Source organism: Manacus vitellinus, unplaced genomic scaffold, assembly GCF_001715985.3.
Source record: "Manacus vitellinus isolate BGI_N305 unplaced genomic scaffold, ASM171598v3 scaffold_33_pilon, whole genome shotgun sequence".
NCBI classification, from domain to species: Eukaryota; Metazoa; Chordata; class Aves; order Passeriformes; family Pipridae; genus Manacus; species Manacus vitellinus.
The window spans coordinates 7,395,628-7,418,000 of NW_021940478.1; the positions used below are offsets into that span (position 1 = coordinate 7,395,628).

Here is a 22,373-nt window from a genome sequence, read left to right on the forward strand (position 1 = left end):
ATTGCAAGAGGGAGCAAGATGTTTTCTCTATTTCTCCTGACAATACAGAGTTTGTTCATTACTGCCTCATTTCCAGCTGAAAAATCTTGGCTTATTTAAATTTTCTGCATGTATCTTTGGCCCTTCTTGTTGCTCTTTGGTGAATCTCTCTTGGTTTCAATACCATCATCTTGTGTACATGATGTGTTCAGGATATGAAAGCACTGTGGCATAACACTGTACTTTCACTTTTGTTTTGTATTTCTTTCATAGGCTTCTGTTTTCCATATAACTTCCACTAAGTATCAAACTAATGTTTTTTGTTGTTCTGCCTACTATATGCTTGAGGGTTAGAAGTCAATTTGAGCCTGTCATCTGTGAATTTAAGGTTTTGCCTGTGTGCATCATGTCTTTGTTTATTGAATTTTAGCTGTTGTATAGCATCTACATTATAGTGCATCCACTCAGTCTCATAAGTTCTATTCCAGGGTTTTTTTGGTAATATCATCAGCAAACTTTATAACCTTTTTATCTTGTAATTTATGAATATAGTGAACATAAGTGATCCCAGCATATATGCTGTGGAAACTTTCCTCAGTCAAAACACACCCTTTACCATAACCCTTATCTTTATCATAACCCTGTGTCTGTCTTAATGAGCTGTTTACCCATTTGAAGTTCATATCCTATAGCTGCTTAATTTTCATAAGTCTTTCAAGAAGGACTTTGTAAAATCTTCTTGAAATCCAAATTAACTATAACTACTGGAATTTCCCCTATTTCTTTTGTAAGTTATGCATATGTGTACTTTAGTAGTCATGTTAGAGACAATTTGTCTAATTTGTTGTGGAATCATGACTCCTCTGAAGTCCATTGGAATTTTGTTTGGCTTTGCTAGAAAAAATATTTCGTTTCATGACTGTAAATGAAGATTCACAAATTCCATTCATGGCCACCACAATGAGCTTTATGGCCAAGCATAAGCTAGTACAGTTTTCCACTTCACTTCAGTTTGCTGTCTCTCAAAAAAGGAAGTAGTATTTTCCTGAGCTGCTAGATGAAGTTGCGGTACACTAATGATTCTTTATTGAGAAATCTCCAAATAACTGATGATGTTTGAGGTGAGCATATTTCTTGTGTATTCAGTAACCTCATTGTTGTGATTTTCTAGAAATTATCAGTGCTAGGTTCTTGGAAGGAGGACGTCTCCTGAACAGTATTACAGCTGATCAACTTCTTATATTTCCTGTATTTCCTTCAGAGTAATGATAGGAACACATAGTTGCTAATAATTTTATGCTTTGAGGTAAAGATGGATTGCCTTATTTTTTTCACGAGCTCAATTGTCAGCTTTCTCCAATAAGTGACTAAGGTCCAAGACATGTAAAGATTTCTTTTAATGGTTAAATTAAGCATGTGAATATTCCCTGTAACTCGAGTGGAAATACTTGCAAAAGTGAGGCTTTGTAGGCATGGGAGTTAACAGAGTTTGAGTGAGATTTTTATAAAGTTTATAAAGTTTGAGATGTGTTAGAGTAAAATGAAAAGCAAGAAACTTTTTTTCTATATATAAACAGAGTATCTCATATTAGAAGAACATGCTTTTTGTTTCATTTAAGAGAATGCCTTCTAATAATCTCTTTGTATCTTTATTTGTGACTCTATGGGTCATGGTACAAAAAATAAAATCCAAGAGATTGCTGTAACATTTGTGTTTTCAAGGTTTAGTTTGTCTTTTAAGACATTTGCAGCTGTGTTTTGCAGGCATTGTAAAATTGTCCATATATAAGCTTAACCAAAATTGGAAAGTGTCAATAAGAGAATTACTTATGCCCATTTATTGAAAGGCACATGAAAGCTAGAACCCAAGTACAATGTTCTCAAAGGTGTTTGTACCATGCAACAGGTTCAAATTCAGTTTTATTTAAAGGGAAGTTTTTTCTTTTTGGAGAAAGAAATGTTATACCTGTACTATCAAAACTTCTCCCCCAATATCTCTTTATTTGCTCTAGAAATTGTGCCATTACTATATTTAGTATGGTATATAAAATGTTAATAGAGACTTAACTTTCTGTTGCATTTTTTAGGTACAGGTGAATGTTTCCCGCCATTTCAGAAGTGTTGGATCTTGCGGTCTTGTTCTCTTGAGAGCTTTTGGAACTTCCAATGAATAGAAAATAATTGATTCAAGGATCTTCTAAGCAACTGATCAAAAATTTGCTGTAGCTTAGTTCTTGATTTACTTAATCTGAGCATGACTTCAGACTTTTGAAATTCTAGGGTCAAAACCTCTTTATGAATGGTTTGGGCAAAGTCTTCTAGTTAGTCTTGTTCCCTACCACAATCTTTTTGCCTTTAGAGAAGATACTAGCATAAAACCAGAAAAGATCTAATAATATAACATAAGGTTCAAACCCATGCATCATAAATATATGGTTTTTTCCTTCCCCTGTGAAAACTAAAACCTGACTGGTTAAAATTTTGCAAATAAACAACCAAAATATTTTTTCATGTTAAGGCTTCTTTTTGTGTATCTGTATCTGATTTCGCACCACTCCCCCCACTTTATTCAGGCATCTTTTAAGTAACAAATCTGCTGTCCTTGCTCAAGTAAAATTAATTTCAGTTGTAATAAGATTCAATGCCTTTTGGGTTTTTATTTTTTGGATTTCACTTTCAAAATAGTTTTTGGCAGTGAATAAGACATTTTTATGTCTGACAACCATGAAAACTGCCAAATTTGTCTGCTGTGTCATGTCAGAGGCTTAAGTTGTGAGAAAAAGTAAGTGTGAAGCTTTGGTACTGAGCCACATATGCTGACCCTTTTCTGTCTCTAAGTATTTTTTAAATTGGTCAGAGCTTTCTAGAAATTAAAAACAAAACCCAAGCCAACAGAGAGAAACTGCTGTGCTTGACTAATTTGTACTCCAGTACAGCCAACACTCTAGTACAGCCTTGAGCTTTTGGACATAAGGCAAAATGTTCCTAGGTAGGGGTGTTATTTAAGATGAACTTAATGAAGGTGTTCTCCAAATCAGTACTATAGAAATTAGAATCTTGCCGGTTTTTCAGGACAGCAAAACTCCAGTTAGGAATATGGAAATTGTTGTTCTAGATCTCAGAAAATGATCAATCTATTTCAGCAAACAGAGTCCTGTTCTGACCAGATTGATTGGTTGGATTGACCAGACTGATTTGACATAAAATCTCAGGAAGCCTTGGATCTTATATTAAGGCATACCTTGACTTTTAAGTGTTTAAGAGGTGTTTTTAAACACTAAAACTTGATAAGTTTTAGTATACCACAGTCTCTACCTATGAGAAAAGACTTTGATGTATTTCATAGTTTGTCATTTTTGGTTCTGTTGTGAGAGAGTATAGAAGAGGGAATAGATGAATACTACCCAATTATTCTATCATATAACCAGGCAGTTTATTCATCAGAATCAGTCTTGCATCATGGATTTTGTACAGAAGAGATTGGGGCAGAATATTTGTCAATACTACTTTGACCAAAGAACCATTCTGTGTCCACAGAAGTACTATTAAATAAGTAAGGCTGAAGAAACATTGTTCATTGTGAATATGTTGCAGTGTCTTTTTTTTTTTTTTTTGCAAAGTCATGTAGACTGAACTTATGAAACATTTGTTGCAAGCAGTTCTGATGGAAGTTTCACAGAAACACAATACTGAACCACAGTTCTCTAGTGTACTATATGAAGTAAAAGTCACAGTAACCCACAACTGGTAGAAGAGATTGAAATAAGTTCCAAGGAGTGCTGTGTGTGTCTCATGAAGCGTCACTGGGACAAAAGACCTGAAGTCACCTAGGGAATATCTGAAAAAATTATTTGTGACACCTTGGCTGTAATTGAGTGTAGGGGGCTAGTGAAGAGTCATATATTTATGTAAATACATGAAACATCATAAATGTATTTGCATTACAGAATTTCAAAAGGCACTTCTATTCACAGTAGAGTATTTCTTTTTTTTTTCTTTTTCCTAGGTTTAACAATCTGTGGACACAACTGTCTGCTAACTGCTGAATGGATGTCTGCCAGTAAAATTGTGTGTCGAGTTGGACAGGCTAAAAATGACAAGGGAGACATTATTGTTACTACAAAGTCTGGTGGCAAAGGAACTTCAACTGTTTCCTTCAAACTGCTTAAACCTGAGAAAATAGGTATATTTCTTGTTCAAATCCACATCTATTTTCTTTGCTAAACAAATATATGACTGTCTCTTTATATAAAATGTGTGTTTGAAATGGATCTGCCTCAGGATGATTTTCTGTTGTCTAGAAAACAGAGTATGTCAATAAAATGTCCAAATATATGTAGAGATAAAGTCACGGTATATGTAAATTAATCCTTTCTCAAAATCCTGATAAAACCCTCAATGACTAATGAAAAGTAACCCTTCATTTTTCTGCAAGGAGTAGCACTAAACTTCTAAATTTTAAAAATTTAATGACAGATCCAGTAATTACTCTTAAGTAGTGTACTAGATACATTCAAAATATAAACCAGCTCATGAACTTTACACCTAAATCCTGAGCTGACAGTTAATCATTTAAAGAAAGTTGAGTCATCAGTGCCGTTTCTTATTTGTAATTCAAACCATCCTGCAAGACGGGAAGTCTTAAGTATTTTTCCTCAGATGCTTAACCACTGAAATGGTGTTGCCAAGCAGTCTAGGACCTCTACTTAATCTAGAATCCAGTCTAAATACCCTCTGGATTGGAAATGTTTCTTTCAGGACCTCTCATTGATGAAGTTGGATAGTTATCTTTTCTAAGGCAGGAGTTCCCACAAGAATTATTTTAGGCTTTTATTCTCAGTAGTTTAGTGACAAATAACACATAATTTCTCCCAAGCTGCACTAAGATCTTAATAATAGAAAGGTGAATCAAGTGGAAATGTTACACAATGAAGCTTTTGGTGATGGGAGAGGAGAATTTATACTTTAAAAAACAGGTAAGTGTGGGGATTGAGTTAATTTCTGCTGTTGAGTATATGATGCGTATGTTAAAGGAGGGCAAGACCAAGAGTGTGGCTGGCTTCATTTTCAACTGAGGTTCAAGACCTCTTGTACCTCACCTTTATGCTTTGTCTGTGCTAAGGCTTTGGAAACAAAGTCAATTCTGTGTCCTTTGAGTCATCTATCTTGACCTGTGGCCAAAGTTCACTTATGTACTCACCTTTTGGATAATGCATGGCACCAAAACGCTAAAGTATGCAAATAAGAAGACTTCCAGATAAGAGATGGTTTTGAAAGTAGTAAATGACAAGAACAGACACCAAAAGACCTGCAGGAATGAAAATACTAATAACTGTGATCAGGAAAATGCTCCTGTGCAGTCTGCAAGAGGATAATGTTTGGTGCTCAGCCATGAATACCTTTTCAGCAACTGTAATAAAATAATTTAGCATAATTGCATCCAGGTTGTTTTGCCATGTATCTTCCAATATATTACCTAGGCATGCATTTTATATTTATCAGGATTTTTGAAATTAATTCAGTATGTTAGAGGTTGATGGTGCTGGACCGCCCTTGTTGTTTTAAGGATCTGCACTTTGTTTTCTCTAGGTATCTTGGATCAGTCTGCTGTCTGGGTGGATGAAATGAACTATTATGACATGCGCACTGACAGGAACAAAGGGATTCCCCCCTTGTCCCTACGTCCAGCTAATCCTCTTGGTATTGAGATAGACAAGTGAGTACCAAATACCTTTAATCCACTTTTTTAGTGGTTTTCTCTATATGTGCCTTTGTGAATTCCAGAAAAGTTTAATGCTTTACAGGGCAGGGAAAGGTTTAAAAATGCATACATCTATTAGCTGTTGGTATGCTGTTTTGAACTGAAAGGAGTTGTTAGTGCACACAGTATCCTGCTTCATAATCCTCTATTTTGAATCATCAATTAGAGCTGTAGATAATCTAAAAGACTGATATACTGAACCCCAGTGATGTTTAGATTTTAAGGATTGGTAAATAACCCGAGGCTTCAGATTTATACATTGTAGTTATGGCATACCTACTGTTGCATTTGAGTTTCACGGGGCTTTTAAGGATGTTTAGATTGCTATCTGTTGCTAAAATTGTACTGTAAAATGTGATTTATTATGCCACATCAGCTAGTTTATTTTACTGTAATATTAATACTGTTTTCCAACCCACAGTCTTCTTTACTTTTGTTCTTAAGTATGGTGGAATTTATGTCATTTGTGTTCTAAAATAGAAACTTTATATTGAATGAAAATGGAATTAGGGGGGGTTAAATGGGACACTCTTAGGGCTCCAAGTATGTCTGACTCCTAGAAATAGCATTAGGAATAATATTTCTTTTGATCAAGATACCAGCTCTACCAAAACCACAGGTTATTTTAAATTAAACTATTACTAAGGTCTCATCTGCAGAATACTCTGTTTGTGGGCGGTAGTGTGTTGAAGAAAATCTGCAGTGTCCGTTGTTACCTTGTTCTGATGGGAAAGCTGCACTTTGCCAAAATCTGTGTGATTTCCAGTGGACCCATCTTTACCTTCCAACCTCTGGCTATGCATTTCTCTTCTAGTTTGAATATGTATATTTCTTTCTTTTCAAGCTACTAACCCACTTTTTTTCAACAACCTGAAGATTTTGTCTCTTTCTTACTATTTTTTCTCTAGCCTCTGATATAACTTAGGTATTTGTTTCATATTCTTCAGTTTTCCAAACTCTGATAAAATATGGACCTTAGGACTTTGGACAATATTCCGACATCTTACTAGAAGATTTCCTGTCACTCCTTAACTCTCCCTGCCTTGTCTGTAAATTAAAAACCCCATAATAATGCTTTTTTACCACAATGCTGCACTGACAATAAGCAGTGAGTGGTTTGTTAGCTGATGCTCTTGAGTTGCAGCTTTTGCTGTTGGTATGGTTGCTCACTGCTCTGTAACAACTCTCTGGAATCCTTTATTCTAGCTTTATCTTCTTGCATTTGACCATATTCTTCTGTTTGTTGCTTCCTTGACAAGTCTGTCTTCTCAGTCCAGATGACAGTCTTTCTTCCTAATGTTTTTACCAAATATTTATAAAAAATTATTGGTGATAAATCCTTTAAATCCTGTTAAAAAGGTGATGTGGGCCTTAGTGAAACTTTACCTACAAATGTTCTCAGATTTACTTCTCCATGGATTTGTTTAGTTTTTGGGTTTTTTTCTGTAGTTAGTTCCTTAATCCATGTGATGTATTCTATTGCATATAAGTTTTAATCAATCTTATAGTAGCAAGTCTTCTTTAAAAAGATGATATATTAATTTTGTCAGGTTACTTTTTCAATGAAGCACTTAATCTCAAAACTCATATAATATATTCTCAAACATTGTCAGAAGCAGTTGTGACTGGCTGACATGAAAACTATTTTTCTCTACTTTAATCCTATACTCCTCAAACAACATCTTTTTCGATATTTTATCTGGGATTTAAGTAAAGATAACTTGTTCTTTTAATTGGGAGTGACTGGGATTTCAGTGTACAAAAGGTTTGAACTGTGAGTTAAGGGAAATAGATAATTAGGGGTCTAACAAGTTCTATTAATAATTACAAAACTGCCTCTAGATATATTGTAGGAGTAACGTGTTTGCTCAAAATATGCACTGGAATTCTCTTTTTGTATTCAAATGTTGCAAGGATGCAAAGAAAGAACTATGGATATAGACTCATCCTCCTGACTTTTTTTTGCATAGTCAAGATATTTTAAACATTATATGTACACACAATGTGCAGGCCATCATCTTTCAGCCTGCAGGTTTGACAAGTTGTAAGTATACATAATTTCTGTCGGATAATTTCTTCATATTTTCCAAAACTTAATTGCAGTTCTTGTGTCATGCAACTAAGAATTTCACTTGCTAAATAAAAAAATAATTTAAATCGTAATGCAATGTGAACTTGCTGATTATTAAAGTCACAAATGTATTCGTAAAAGAGTGTTCACAAGCATTTGTTCTCCTGCCTTCCTAGCAGTTGTTCATTCATCTTTTAAAACACAGAACTGATCCAATCAGATAAGGGTTTTTTGGCATTGCTGTAACTTAGTGCCTGTTGTGTGTGTGCTATGAGGTATTTATTTCCCACCAACAGATAGGTATTTAAAATATTTAATCTTTGAGTTCTGTTTTTTTAATTTGCAGAATGAGAGAAAAAACTCATACAAAACTTTAGTGTTCTATCCCCATCTTTACGCTCACTTTAAGTGCAATGCAGGGCTATGCCACCTTTCTCTTCCTGGCTGTGGTGTTACACAGATGTTACCAGGAACCCTTAAACAACCATAGAATCACAGATGGGAAAATCTCCAATGTCATGGAGTCCAGCCTTTGATTGATCACTGTCTCATCAACTGAACCATTTCACTAAGTTCCGTGTCCAGTTGTTTTTTGCACACTTCCAGTGTTCAAGACTTCCACCACCTTCCTAACCAGTCCATTCCAATGCCTGATCACCCTTTCAGTGAAGAAGTTTTTCCCAATGTCCAACCTGAACCTCCCCTGCTGCAGCTTGACACCATTTCCTCTTGTCCTATCACTAGTTTCCTGGGAAAAGAGTCCAACCTCTGCCTCAGTACAACCTCCTTTCAGATAGTTGTAGAGAGTGATAAGGTCTCCCCCGAGTCTTTCCTCCAGCTGAACAACCCCAACTCCTTTGTCTGCTTCTCCTATGACTTGCTCTCCAGACCCTTCACCAGCTTCATTGCCCTTCTCTGGACATACATCTTTTAAAACACATCTCAATGTCTTTCTTGTAGTTAGGGGCCCAAAACTGAACACAGTACTTGAGGCGTGGCCTCACCAGTGCCGAGTACAGAGGGACAATCACTTCCCTGATCCTGCTGGCCACACAGTTTCTGATACAGGCCATGATGCCATTGACCTTCTTGGCCACCTGGGCACTCTACTGGCTCATGTTCAGCAGCTGTTGACCAACATCCCTAAGTCCTTTTCTGCCAGGCAGCTTTCCACCCGGTCTTCCCCAAATCTGTAACATTGCATGGGATAGTTGTGACTCAAGTGCAGGACTTGGCACTTGGCCTTGTTGAACCTCATACTATTGGCCTTGATCCATCGATTCAGCCTGTCCAGATCCTACTGTAGAGCCTTTCTACCCTCCAGCAGATCAACACTCCCACGCAGCTTGGTGTCATCTGCAAACTTACTGAGGGTGCACTCAATCCCCTCATCCAGATAATTGATAAAGATATTAAGCAGGACTGGCCCCAATACTGAGCCTTGGGGAACCCCACTAATGACCATCTGATAACTGGAGGTAACTCCATTTACCACCTCTCTCTGGGCCCAACCAGCCAACCAACCAGTTTTTAATTTAGTGAAGGCTGCACATATTCAAGTCGAGGGCTGCTAGCTTTTCCGGGAGAGGTCTTAAATAAGGAAGGAAGAAAAAGAGTGCACAGTTATCGTCTCAGCCTGAGAAATGTGGAACTTGGTATGAAAATGCAGACCTAAACAGTGATGTGGCAGTACATGGGTTGGTTTTCGTAGTTTAGAGTTGTTGGTAGGTTATGTCCTACCAACATAGGATCGTTCAGAATTTTCAACAATTCTGGGAGAGAATATGTGATGCCTGTGTCCTAAAGATAATGGTTGAAATCTGGTGGTGGAAAATTTAGATCTACATAACGTTTATGGATTAATTGCTTGTTCCAATGTACTGCATACTTTCCCCTCTTGCACGACAAGTCCTTGTTTAGTCAAGGGTTCCCTGACTCTTCTAACTACTCTGTCAGACTAAGAAAATCCATTTTCTGCAAAGCTGTAATAGCAGTCAGATCTGTGGTGGTTAGAAAATTTTTAAATAGTGTTTGTTGTTTTGCATGTAGCAGAGGTCACTATGGTGGATCCATCTCGTAGATGAAAGCAAACGCTGACATGCTAAGTACATTCCACATCTGTATCCACCCACTCAATACAGATGCTTCCCTCTTCCCACGCCAGTTTCCAAAACAGTTCATCTGGGAGAAGGAAACAGATGATCTTACGCTGCCACCTAATGGTAAACATCAGCTTGCTACCATGACATAGGAAAAGACTTTCTGGAGACTGAGATGTTTATTTATTTTTAAAGGGCTTGTGTGGAAGTGCTGTAAAGTTCATCGTTGAATGTGATGGGCTTGTGGAAACTTGAACAGAGTGATGCATGCAGAAAAATTGTGAAAGCTGTAGAAGAGAGTTGCAGTATATATTCCTAGCTTTATGACATTAAAACATAAAGTAGCACTTAACTGCTTATTAAGCTGATGCATCACTTGCAGCCACCAGCCTAAAAGCTCTTAGTAGACTTCTCTTACCACATTCTGTCAGTTGTCAAATATGATTGCCACTTTCTTTTTATATTTCTAATGAACCTAGTACTACTAGGTAGGAATTGCCAGAGCATATCCTTGTCTTGTTGCTGTTGGAGAGACCTGTGTTAACACCTTCTGATTTGTTGTGTTTAGTCTACAACAGTGTCCCTTATACTGGTCTTCTTGCACGCATTATTAACACAGTACAGCTGATACAAAGTCAGCTTCAAGGAGTCTGACTGGTACCAGACAGAGGGGGGAGTGTACAACAGCTCTAGCTGGAGCTTGTTTATGCTGGTCGCTATTCAGAATCTGTTTATTTAAAGTTAGTTACTCCTTTTGACCTGTCAACTCCTGTGGAATTGAGGTTCAAGTTACCTTTTGGTGGCCGTATTCTGTTTTCGGATCTACCTTTAATCTGCAAATATTGTCACACATGCTGAAAAGCACACTATGAGATTCTGAAATTCTAGAAGTGAAATAATTTGTACAGAAAAATTACAACTTGCTGAACTGTGTTCGTAGTCAGGCTCTGTTCATTAGTATCCATTGCATCCTCTTGCTCTTACTTGATTGTGACTGCTTGGAGGCTGTGATTTACCCATGGAGATTTCAACTAATCTTAAATCTCTGGAGAATATAAATGATCTCTACGTGCACAAGTTCTGTAAAAGCCAATATATGCTGTGTTTAGTAGGTTTATTGACTGTCAAGCTATACAGAACATGAAGTTTTGGGTAGTAGAAGAATGGGCTCGTGCAGCACAAGTGAATTGTTTGTATGCTATGTGTTTTGAATCCAAAGTAGATGTGCATGACCTTTACATGGAAGCAAGGACCACTACGTTAATGCTATATGACTGCATTAGATGTACACAAAATTGGTTTGAGGGAAGTGGAAGTGTATAGTGGCTTGAAACCAAATGTAGTTTTATTATACTTCTCATTAGTATCACCAGTATGCAAAACCTCATTTTCTTTCATATTTGAAATTGTTGCTGAGGGATGAATAAGACTATTTTAAAATGTTGACTATAGGTCTAATACGAGATCTGATTCTGTTTTAGATAAAATAGTGTGCCTAGCAGAAAGTACTACTATATAAATCCAATACGTGTACCTTTCCTGAAATTGTAAAGGTAGCAAAGTACTCAGAGTTGTCAAGGATTGCAAACTTCACTCTTTTTTGGTGGTTTTATGGATTCAGTTTGTGGCTCCCAGTTTCTTTTACATGATTACTCTTTAATAATGATGAAGTATCCAGAGTTGCTTCCTGAAGGGATTCTTGTATAATGAGCAAATCAACAGAAAAATGATCAATAGTTTAATTGCATGTCAGCATGGTGTAAGCTTTTGTTACTAGTTCATCTTCACCCTGTCATTCTGAAAAGAGTAAAATAGAAATACTTTCTCAAGTCACATATGGGCTTGTTTATGAGTAAACAGTAAGCAAGTTTTCATGAAAACAACTTCCAAAAACTGACTTATTTAATTTACTACTGGAAGTTAATGAAACAAACTTGTGTGTATGTGGAGTCAACCAGTCTCTTTTTAGATGCATCTGGCCAGACATTCTAGAAATACGGTTGCTTTCAGTTTGAGCATTTTAGCGAGCAGTTTGTTGTGAAGACAGCTGTAGCAAGTCATTCCAAGCTCCCCATATCTGTTAGTGGAAAATCTACTGGTAAAATTTATGATAAAAATAAGGATACTATACCATGGAGTATAACGTATTGTTAACATACCTCACACATTCACATTCATGTTTCTACTCTGTTGTGACTATGTCTGAAATATGTCTGCACAGATAAAAGCGTTGTTAATTTATGGTTCTACACAAATGCATCTGCTGGAAGAAAGCTCCTAATAACTTTTCAAGACAGTCAAACATCAAATTGCAAAAATCCCTTCGTTAATATACCGTTGCCTTTGGGCAAGATTCATTTGCAGGAATCGATTACGTGTCTAACTTGGTCTTTCTCAAGATAAATATATATATAAATATATATATATAAATAGGGCGGTTTTTTCCCCTAGGAATTGTATAGTTCACATCTTATAAATTTGCAATAATAAGTAGCATTTGGTAATGGTATATTTGAATGTGTGTGCTTTTTGTCTTATATCAATTTCTTTTGGTTTCTGGGAACATACATGGAAGTTCTGAAAAACATGAGCAAAATTCTGCTTCTGTATTGAGTGCATCCCCTTTAAGTAGAGCTTGCACAGAATGTCTGAGTCTCTTCTCAGATAATTCAGATTTATTTTCTTGCTTTTGTTTTTTTAGCATTAAAAACTGTAGTTTTCCAAAAAGATGCTACCATATGTGGATCTAATATAAATACTTTTATGTACAGCTGTACCTTGTATCACATATGAAGTACTATCCTTGAAGGTCATGTGCCTGCTGGGCACTTTTGACTAATTTGAGTGAAAAATAAGATATCTTAAATTTTATTCAAATGAAGAATAAATTGAAACTTTCTTCTCCTTCTTACATAAATCAGCATTTTCTGCTTACTGTCATTCATGAAATTTAAAGTCATTGGAAATACTCAATCATGCTACTTAAGTTTTTAAGTTTTGTTTTAACATTATCACTATTTCATTGAACACAGAGAAATGTTGAGACCCTCATTTTTAGTTGCTACATTTGTTTCTCACACTATTTCCCCTGTATCTCTACTTTTCATATCTGTCATCACTTTTCCTTGCATCTCATTAGATTTTTTTTTTCTGGTTTTTAAAAAGTGTTGTTTCATGCCCCTGCTGTAATCAGGTGCTACTGATGAAAGACTTCTGTGCCATGTCATTATGTACGTAATTCCTTTGTACCTGCTTGTGCTAATGGCCATTTCGATATGAAAAGAAACTTCCAGAAAACAGCTTTTCCTCTATATAATTGCACTTTTTATTGTGCCTGCCTTTAGATTTGTTTCACTTAATCTGCTGTTTGCTTTTTGTAATAGAAACGATTTTAACTATCTTGAAACATGTTTAGATTACAGAAAAACTTAAACTAATAAATTACTACTTTCGTGTCCATATAAATAGCTTTTCATACGTGTTAAACGTAATTCTAATAACTGACTCTGGGTTCCTGCTGCCACCAAGTTTTCTCTCAAATGCAAAGTGTGACATATTCCCCTTTGCATACAGTATGCTTTGCATAGCAAAGTTCACCTAACTTGTGAGCATCAGAGAGGGATTTTATTGACTTTTGAGTTAAATGTTGTGATCTAAAAATGACACAGTGAATTTTTAGAATAGATAAGAATATTTCAGTTGGAAGGGACATAAGTCCATCTAGTCCAACTGACTGACCAGTTCAGGGCTGACCAAAAGTAAACTTGTTTGCCACAATTAGTTTCTGAAGATGGGGTGCAGCTGGTGGTAAAGAATAAAGGGGGGAGCGCACCTAGTGATGTATTGCCAGTGCATGGTGGAATGAATATGGCCAAGTGCTGAGTGTGTGTCTGGACTGAGGGATGAAGATTGTCATGTTCTCATCAAAAACTGCTTTAAATATTTTTATTACATAGTCTTAAAATAACTGGAATACATGTTCCATATGAGTATCGTAGAAACTCTTGGTAGTTTTAAAAATGCTGGTGTAGAGAATCTGTTTTCACAAGGAATCGGCTCGCATGTTTCGTTATGCATTTGTAAGACAATAAAAACTAACAAAACATGCTGGCTGTCACTTGGGATATGCCTGTTTTTCTTGTGTTTTGTGTACTATGAAGAGACAGATCAGTGTGTTCTGTTTTGCAAGATAATTATTTTAACTCAGGATTTATTTCAGTGTTTGTGTATAGTGGAGATATGTTCTGTCTCCCTTCATGTTTCTCTGACTTCTGCTGTACAGGGATCAATAGACAATGATGGTGTGAGATCACTTGCAAGCTCTTAACCTGTTGATACCCTGCCATTTTAAAGTTAAAATAGAAGCATTTTGTACAGAGCACATTTCTGTCATATGTGTAATGGTAAAATCAAAATGGTAAAATTCATTTTACTTAGATTAGATTTCAGTCTTTCCTCGTCACGCTACATGTGTCTGTAATAGCAGATTTAATTTCATGGTGAGATACAAGTTTATATTTCCATCTTACAGGAAAATGATTTGGGTCTTATGTTTTTGTTGAGTTTTTTTATGTGACTTTTAATTGTAAACTGTTCACAAGACTATGGCTCAGTGAAGAAATGAATATTCATTTTTCAGGGGCAGATTTCCTCAAAAAGATTTGGAGTCACTGTTTCCTGGGATGAGTGCTGATTTCACAAGTGAAAACTTTTCTGCTGCCTGGTACCTGATTGAGAATCACTCAACAACAAGGTTTGTTGCTATCATATAAGTAATTGCTTTAAATGCAGGTCAGTTGATGGTATTTCATTATACAGTATTGTGTCATTGGTGGTTTGCGTTTACAGTAATAGACCTGTAGTCACTACTGTCTCTGCTCGACTACAGACTTGAATCAACCGATTTGTTCAATGTGCTTCTGAAAAAAACTTCATTTTGAACACCACCTAATTTGTGGTGGGGTTTTTATCCCCCACGCCAGCCCCCCATGTCAGATGGAAGCTATCTTTCTTCAGACAAAAGCCCTTTATGAATCAAGAAGTTAGGCACCTAGCCTAGAGTGGAAACTCCAGGTGTTAAGTCATGACTAGAGGCACCGAGTAAGGGCACTTGAACAGATGACTAAAATTGTTACTAATATCAATTAGTGTTTAGTTAAAAGGTAACACTTGTGGAAAATGCTAAAGTAATGAGTGTTGGACAAGTGAGTAGGAACTTTGAAGTAAATCCCTTAAAATCTTGACCATTAAATCTTAATTTTTAAATATAGTTCATAATATGTACTTACATGAATGCATTACATAAATATATTTTTGCATATCTAACTGAGTTTGGAAACTTTGATCTGCTGGTGTTTGGACAATACTGGAAGACATTTTTAATAGAGAGGATGAGCCTTTTTTGTGAGTTTTTTCTTTTTTAGCTGGGTATTCTGATTAGCATTTTAAAAGGAAATACCACTTTTCAAATTTATTTAACATACTTTTTTTCTATCTAATGGTAGATAGACCGTTATCTGTCTGGGATGAGGGAGATGTTTGGCTTTAGGAGCTCCAAAAATAACCATTAGTCTACTTGGGAAATAATTGAATTTCCTCTCAAAATGATGGCACATTGAAGGGCTAGAACAACAACTAGAGAACATTATTACGTAGTATGCATGTAGTGACAGCATCTTTTGAAATCAAGTAACTAAGAGGAGTGATTAAAAATTTATTCTATCTGTCAGAATCTGATAACTTCAGGGATCACCAAGTTTTTAAAAAAGCTGAGGGAATAATAAAGTGAGAAAGAACTGAGAGTGAGAACACATTTGATGTAGTTGTTCTTTCAAAAATTCTTTACATTTGACACTTGGACTGTTGCCATTTTGTTGCTCATTCATGTGGGCACCAGTGACACTGCCAGGAGAGATGTAGAACAGATCAAGAGCAGTTGCAGAGCCCTGGGGACAAAAGTGAAGAGCACATGAGCTGTTGAAGGGGAAAGCTTCGGGTAATAGGGGATGAATCCTGTAGATTCACAGATGGCTGTACCACTGGTTTCAAAGGCAGCCTTTTTTTACTGCTGTAGCCAGATCCATGACCAAAGAGCAAAGCCTGCTAGTGAGAAATGGGTTTCATTTGAAAAAGTGGGACAGGAGCATCTTTACCAGTGGGTTTGCACTTTGGTGGCAAAGACTTCAAATTCAGAATATCAGGGGATGCTGATAACTGCTTGCAATTAAATGAAAGGGTCAGAGTGCTACCTGTGTGGTTCAGTGATGGCATTGAGAGTGCTGTTGGTAGTTACAAAACCAGTTGGAAGCATCTAACCTCAAGTGTCTTTACACACTCACATGCTGCCCAGGAAACAAGTATGAGGAGACGAAGCTCCACAGGTGGGATTAGACAAACATATCACATATAAACTAGGATAGCTCATGTGCCTGTTATTCTATGGTGGATGGGAAGAGGCCACCTGAGAAAGATACCCAGGAAAGAGCATAGGGACTTCACCTTCATGTGAAGGAACAACTTCAATAAATACTTAGTCCCTCTTATGGAGCAGGATGGTTGAGAGCTTGTTTGGGAGGCTGGAAGGGGTGACATTACAGTGGGATAAGGAAATGAACAGAAGTTTTCCTTAAGCAACTTGAGGAAGTTTCCAGAGAGAAGACCTTATTTTTTGTAGAAGACTTTAAGGTCCCTTATATTTATAAGAGGGGAAGCAATCCTAGAGGCTTGTGGAGAGTTCTGGGAATGACTTCTAACTTAGCTGTTAAATGGGCAGTCAGGGGTGCTACTTTCCTAAATCTGATTCTGAAGGCAAGGCAGGGGGTGTGATAACCAGTGACAGCCTTGGCTGTAGCAATTGTGAGATAGTGAACTACAAGACTCAAAGAGGTGTGAGGAAGGCAACAGCAGAGTACACACCTGGGATTGGACAACAGCCATACAAAATAAAATCCAGTGTTAGTAACATGCCATTAAATACCAGTTGACTGTCTAGTGCAAATCATCTTCTGGGGTGTATCAGCAAGAATGTGTTAGGTAAGATATGGGAGTAATTATTCTGTTTGGCATTATTAAAACTGCAGTTGAAATGGTCTGCTCAGCTATGGCCACTGCTTTAAGAAAGATATGAGCTGAGCCACAGATCCAAGAGTATATAAATGTTGGTGGCTATACAGCTTGAATGAGTTAGGTGCTTTTAGAAAAGAAAAGAAAAATCTAAGACTTTGTCTAGTATCAGCTTAAGTGCTTCATCTTTCTCGCTGAAAAAAAAGTTTCATCAATTTGTGTCTTTGCATGTCAACAGTTTCAAGTCATGGTCCCATCGGTCCAGTGGAATAGAAAGTGTTAATTTTTGCTGTTAAATGAAGCAAATGGTTTTTTTGCATATTAATTCAGTTTATATTGATTTATAAAATCCAAGTCTTAGTGTTGAAGGTGCAAAAGGTGTGTGAAACTCAACTGGAATAAATGCTCAAAGGGTACAGTCATATTTTGAATCTAATTATAAGTATATTTTTAAACAAAGAAGCAGCAAAAATGTTTTGGTTGGTGTTTTTCTCTTCCCACTTCAAAATGCGTAATCTTAAAAATATTCTGGAGTTGTATAAATATCTGTCCTATATAATTTGTGCTGTTTTTCTGGAAACACAGCAATGGTTTAGTTCTTGTCCTCTGTATAACCTCAGGTATTGGGAGTGCTAAATGTGTGGTGCACTGATGTTTTGTTAGCTTATGTCTATTTTTTCCTTGAAGAACATTCTTTTTGAGAAATCAATATAACATCTTTTTTATTATGTTTTTTTTTACTCCTGGCAATATCCTGACAAATATAAATGAACTATTTAGACATATTGTTAGATCATCAGATAACATGGAACAGTGCTTAAGAGGAGAACTGTACATATTTTTGTTAGTTTGAAAGTGCTGCTGGTAAGTACTTTTTGTAAGCTCAAGTAGACCAATCCAGCTATTGAGTAATGTGATTTCTGTCCAGCAGATGGAAACAGGAAATAAGGCATAATATTGTGACATCAACAGTATAAAAAGAAAAATGCTTCTAGGTGCACCAGTGTGCTTTGTCTCCCAGCAGGTGGTGATAGGTTTCTTGCTGCTTGGGCTAAACTTTGGTTTGTTCTCTTAATGGTCTTTTTCTACCAACTCTTTTTAAAATGGGCACAGTATTGGTGGAATTGTCTTTTGTTGTAATTTCCTACTTCATTGTTTCCCTCTCCTCACTGAGGTATAGTGTAGTTTTTTGTTTGATTCTTTTGTATTAGAGAGAGGAGTTTGACCTGCAGGTAGGTGGAAAGACCTTAGGGATGAAAATCATGTGCTACATTTGTATTTTTGAGCTTGTTCATGATGGTGTTTTTATAGTAAATCCAGTAGTATAACTACTGAGATCACATTCATCATCAAAACCAAAAAAAATTATATGCAAATAATGAAATTTTCTTCATGACATAAGACTTCTCAAATAATTGCAGTTACTTGCAAAAAATGAAAATGTGATATGAAATGTAAAGTGGTAAGAATCGAGAAATATTAGGAAACTAAGGTAAAAAGAAGGCTGCCAAACGAACAGTGATGATGAATTGCAATTAATATCCCCCTATGAAGTGTCCTTCAAAAATATTTCAGAAAACTACATGCAAAAACTATACTTTCATAAAGTGGGAATGGGTTTAGCTTTTCTTTATTTCTGCACTAATGTTGCATTCAATTCTGAACTGTATGTTCAAACCAACATAAAAATATTGAATGAACCAAAAAAGTGAAAAAAGGTTGTGCACTAAGCTGCAGAGTTAAACAGATGTCGTTATTAAAGAGGCTTCTAACATCTCAGTAGATAATCTAGTGTACTAAATTTAGTGAATTATAGTCACCTATTTAATACAGTACAGACAGTTCATTAAGAGCAATATTGCATGTGTAGAAGAAACTTATTGACTAATTTGTATTATAAAGAGATCTCTTCCATCACAAGTGATAGGAGCCCTCCATTTAGGATTGAAACTAAAAAAACAAGATTTGTGGACTAACAATAAACTGTCATTATTTAAAAGCACACTCGTTAGCAATCACTTCATCCGTAATAGTTGTTCTGAAAGTTACTGGTTTTATTTTCCAAGTAGTTTGTTCTGTTTATTCATTAGCTGACCTTATTTGTTGTTTGAATGTCATGGAGGTTTTCTTGTTTGTTTTCAGTTTTGATCAGCTCAAAACGGCTGTTGTGAATTTGAAGAAACAAGCCAATAAGAAAAATGAGGGGAGTCTAGCTTATGTGAAAGGAGGTCTCAGCACATTTTTTGAAGCACAAGATGCGCTGTCAGGTAAAGATGCTTTGCACTTACTAAATACAGTATTAAAGGAAAGACTATGTGCATGTATGGTTACGTTTCATATTAAGAATATAGTTTTCCTTTATACTCTATGCTAAACGTGTTAATGAGCCCAAAATCTGTGTTGTGTTACTGGAACTGGCTAGCTGATTGTTGTGGTATATTTGCAAAAGATGACATCAAATGATTCTTACAGGAATTGAAGGCATTTGATGAAACTGCTTAGACTACAAATGCAGGAAAGAGAATAAATATTAAACTGGAGATAATATAGATAATATATAAGATGACTTGAAAACTGTAGCAACAGAAAAACTAGATTTTATGATACCTTATCCAATAGTCAGATGGTAATATTTATATGAATATTAAGTTCACTCTTACTTTGGGGAATCAAACAACCTTTATATTATGCTTACCATTGGGAAAATGAGGTTATCTTAGTTGCCATTTCAATATTTATATTTATTTTATGCACACACGCACACTTTTAAAGCATAAAGTGTCTCTCTGGTAAGAGCTCATTGTGGGCTTCTGTAGTCCAATCTAGTTAGGCTGGATAAGAAAGCAACAGTGTCCAGTAAACCATCCCTAATAGGTTTGTCATTTGCTGATTATCTCTCCTGGTCACTGATCCTGTGTTACAGGTATCATGGAGTAAGAAAGCTTATATCTAGGTATAGCCTCAGCCAAGCTAGCACTTTGGTTGGCTTTAGAAACACTGCTTTGGAGAAAAAGTAGTGCTGACAGACATCTGTGTTACCTTGTAAGTTTAATTTTTGGGTCAGCAAATTCTTACTAGGATTTACAGAAAGCTAAGGCAAACCTTAAATGTGAGGTTTCAGAAAGCCTGAACACAACTATTAAAGTATAGGCTTTTTGCCTTTTGTGGTGGTTTGGGCTAGGCCTTCCTTGGTGACCAGTTTGTAACCAAGGAAGGGTCCAGATTTACCCAGTATTCCCTACGATTTTTACGTAAGCTGGGCTATAAGAAGAAAGGAGGAGAGGCTTTCGTTCTCTTTCCTTCCAGCGGCTTGGAGCTGCAGGTTCCCTGCTGTTGAGTCTGCCGTGTTGGGGAGCGAGGCCTGGTTGGGCCTTGTCGACCTTGGGAGACAGAGGTTGCCGGCAATCGTTCCGGAGTGACCCTCGGTTGTCCCAGGAGAGTAGTGAGCTATTTCTTTGCTAACTCTTTTAGTGGATAGATATTGGGCTGCTAATTGGGAATATTATATATATATAATATTTTGGTTTTGTTCCTTTTCCCTTCCCCCTTCCCTTTCCCTTTTTTTTTTAATTATATATAAGTGTAAATATATTTATATATCTCACTTTGGTTGTCTCTCTCTCGTTTCGGGTTTTCTTTCATTTTTTTCTCCCTCTTCTCCCTGAGGTTTGAGGGGGGGGGAACTCTGGTGGTAAGGTTTGGAGACTTGGCAGGGAGCCAGCTTCAAACCATATCACCTTTGAAGACTGATTTTCTGATAAATGAAGAGGTCTGAGAGCACGTAGAAACTTAAAAAATATTAATAAAATAAAGATAGGGAAAGCAAATTTATTTATTTCGTTAACTACTATATTATCAATTTTAAAAAAAATTATAATAGTTATATATTGTTTTGCATCTTTTATCTTTATCTGTGTTATTTTTACCTGAAATTGGAGTTTATTGGTGCAGTCCTTTAGCTAAATTATGAATTTAAAATTTGGGATGACTCAAGTGGTCCTTGGTGCCACTTTTTGTCTAACCAAAATGGCTTGGTTTTGTCTTCCCCTCGGTGATTCCCCCTTAAGTGCTCAAAAGGAAGCAGACTTGTAGCTTGTGCTGTTATACAGTGAACTAAATTGGTACAACAAATGACTAGTCTTGATGCTGTTGTAAAAGAAAATTAGAGACTTAAAGTCTTAATCTCTTATAAAATTCAAAACTGTAACACTGGAGTTCAAGTGACTTATCAATACACTACTTAGTTTTTAAATTCTGAAACCAAATTCTTAATGAGCATGGAGTACAGGTCATAACTGCCTTCTGTAACATTTTAATGCACATTTCTCTGTTGAAATTTCATATTAAATGCATGTGCCAAAGTGGTTTTGCTTCTTTTCAGTCAAAAAAAACACCCTTATTGCATATGAATTTCAGCTGGAAAAATTGCATAACTTTTTAAAGACTTAAACTTGTGGTAGATACAGTCAACTGTTAAGTTGGATGTGGAGAGGATTCCAGTAGAAGCAAGCAAAAGGGGTGCCTTTGATGCCATCATCCAACCCTTCTGCCAGATGTCAAAGCTTTCTCCAGAACATTTGATCACTGCAGTTTTCTCAAATGAAAGAGGACAAGAATTAAGCATAAGCATTATTAGCATTGTTCTAGAGAAACAGCTCAGATGCAAATTTTAAAAAAACCTCAGCAACAACAAAACCACCAAACTAAAAAACCCAAACAAACAAAACAAATTCTTCAGCATGCAGTTATAAATTCAAGCTTTTTAACAGAAGAACATTAAATTAAAAATCCAGTTATACTGTGGCTAGACAGTGTTTGTACACATAATGGCACTTTCCTGCCCTTACACATGTAAGGGTGAATTTGTGTGTCTTACTTTCTCCTTTAAAAAGGCACATACAATACAATATTTTTGAAATGCATTTTGACAAAACTATATGAGGAATAGTTGATATTTGAAAGATTGTTTCAGCACAAACTCTTAGGGATGTAGCCATTGTTCTGCAAAATTAATATTTGAGGCAGAGCATACAACTGTCACAGATGAAAAGGGAATCAAAGGAAAATCATTATTAAATGTATTTATTCTGCCTTCCAATATGATTTAAATTTTCTGAGCTCATTTTGGTTTGGATTTTTTTTTTAACTTACTTCCTTTGGGAAGATTTCTAATATCTAATTTATTTTCTAAAGATATGTTTTTCTTGAGGGCAAAAACTCAGTCTCTCAATTTTCCTCTTCACATATCTTTGAACACATCTTCTAACCCCAATGGTTATGCTTTATAAGCTGCAGATCTGTTCCATTGTTGTTACAGAATGGAGCTATCTGTAGGCAGTTATTTCTCGTAGGTTTCCCTAAATTAGTACAGGATGTTACTTTTTGTAGGAGGATCCCTTTA

The 22,373-nt window shown here is 36.2% G+C and overlaps 1 protein-coding gene across 2 annotated transcripts in view; it reads left to right on the forward strand.

The window, feature by feature from the left end:
- The window catches only part of EXOC2 (exocyst complex component 2), a 125,119-nt gene that overhangs the window by 13,651 nt on the left and 89,095 nt on the right, over positions 1-22,373 (forward strand). For both annotated transcript variants that reach the window (XM_008927525.4, XM_018076880.3), the window contains exons 3-6: positions 3,986-4,162; positions 5,569-5,695; positions 14,550-14,663; positions 19,115-19,239. In XM_008927525.4, coding sequence (XP_008925773.1) covers positions 3,986-4,162; positions 5,569-5,695; positions 14,550-14,663; positions 19,115-19,239 — 543 coding nt within the window. The remainder of the gene's footprint in view (positions 1-3,985; positions 4,163-5,568; positions 5,696-14,549; positions 14,664-19,114; positions 19,240-22,373) is intronic.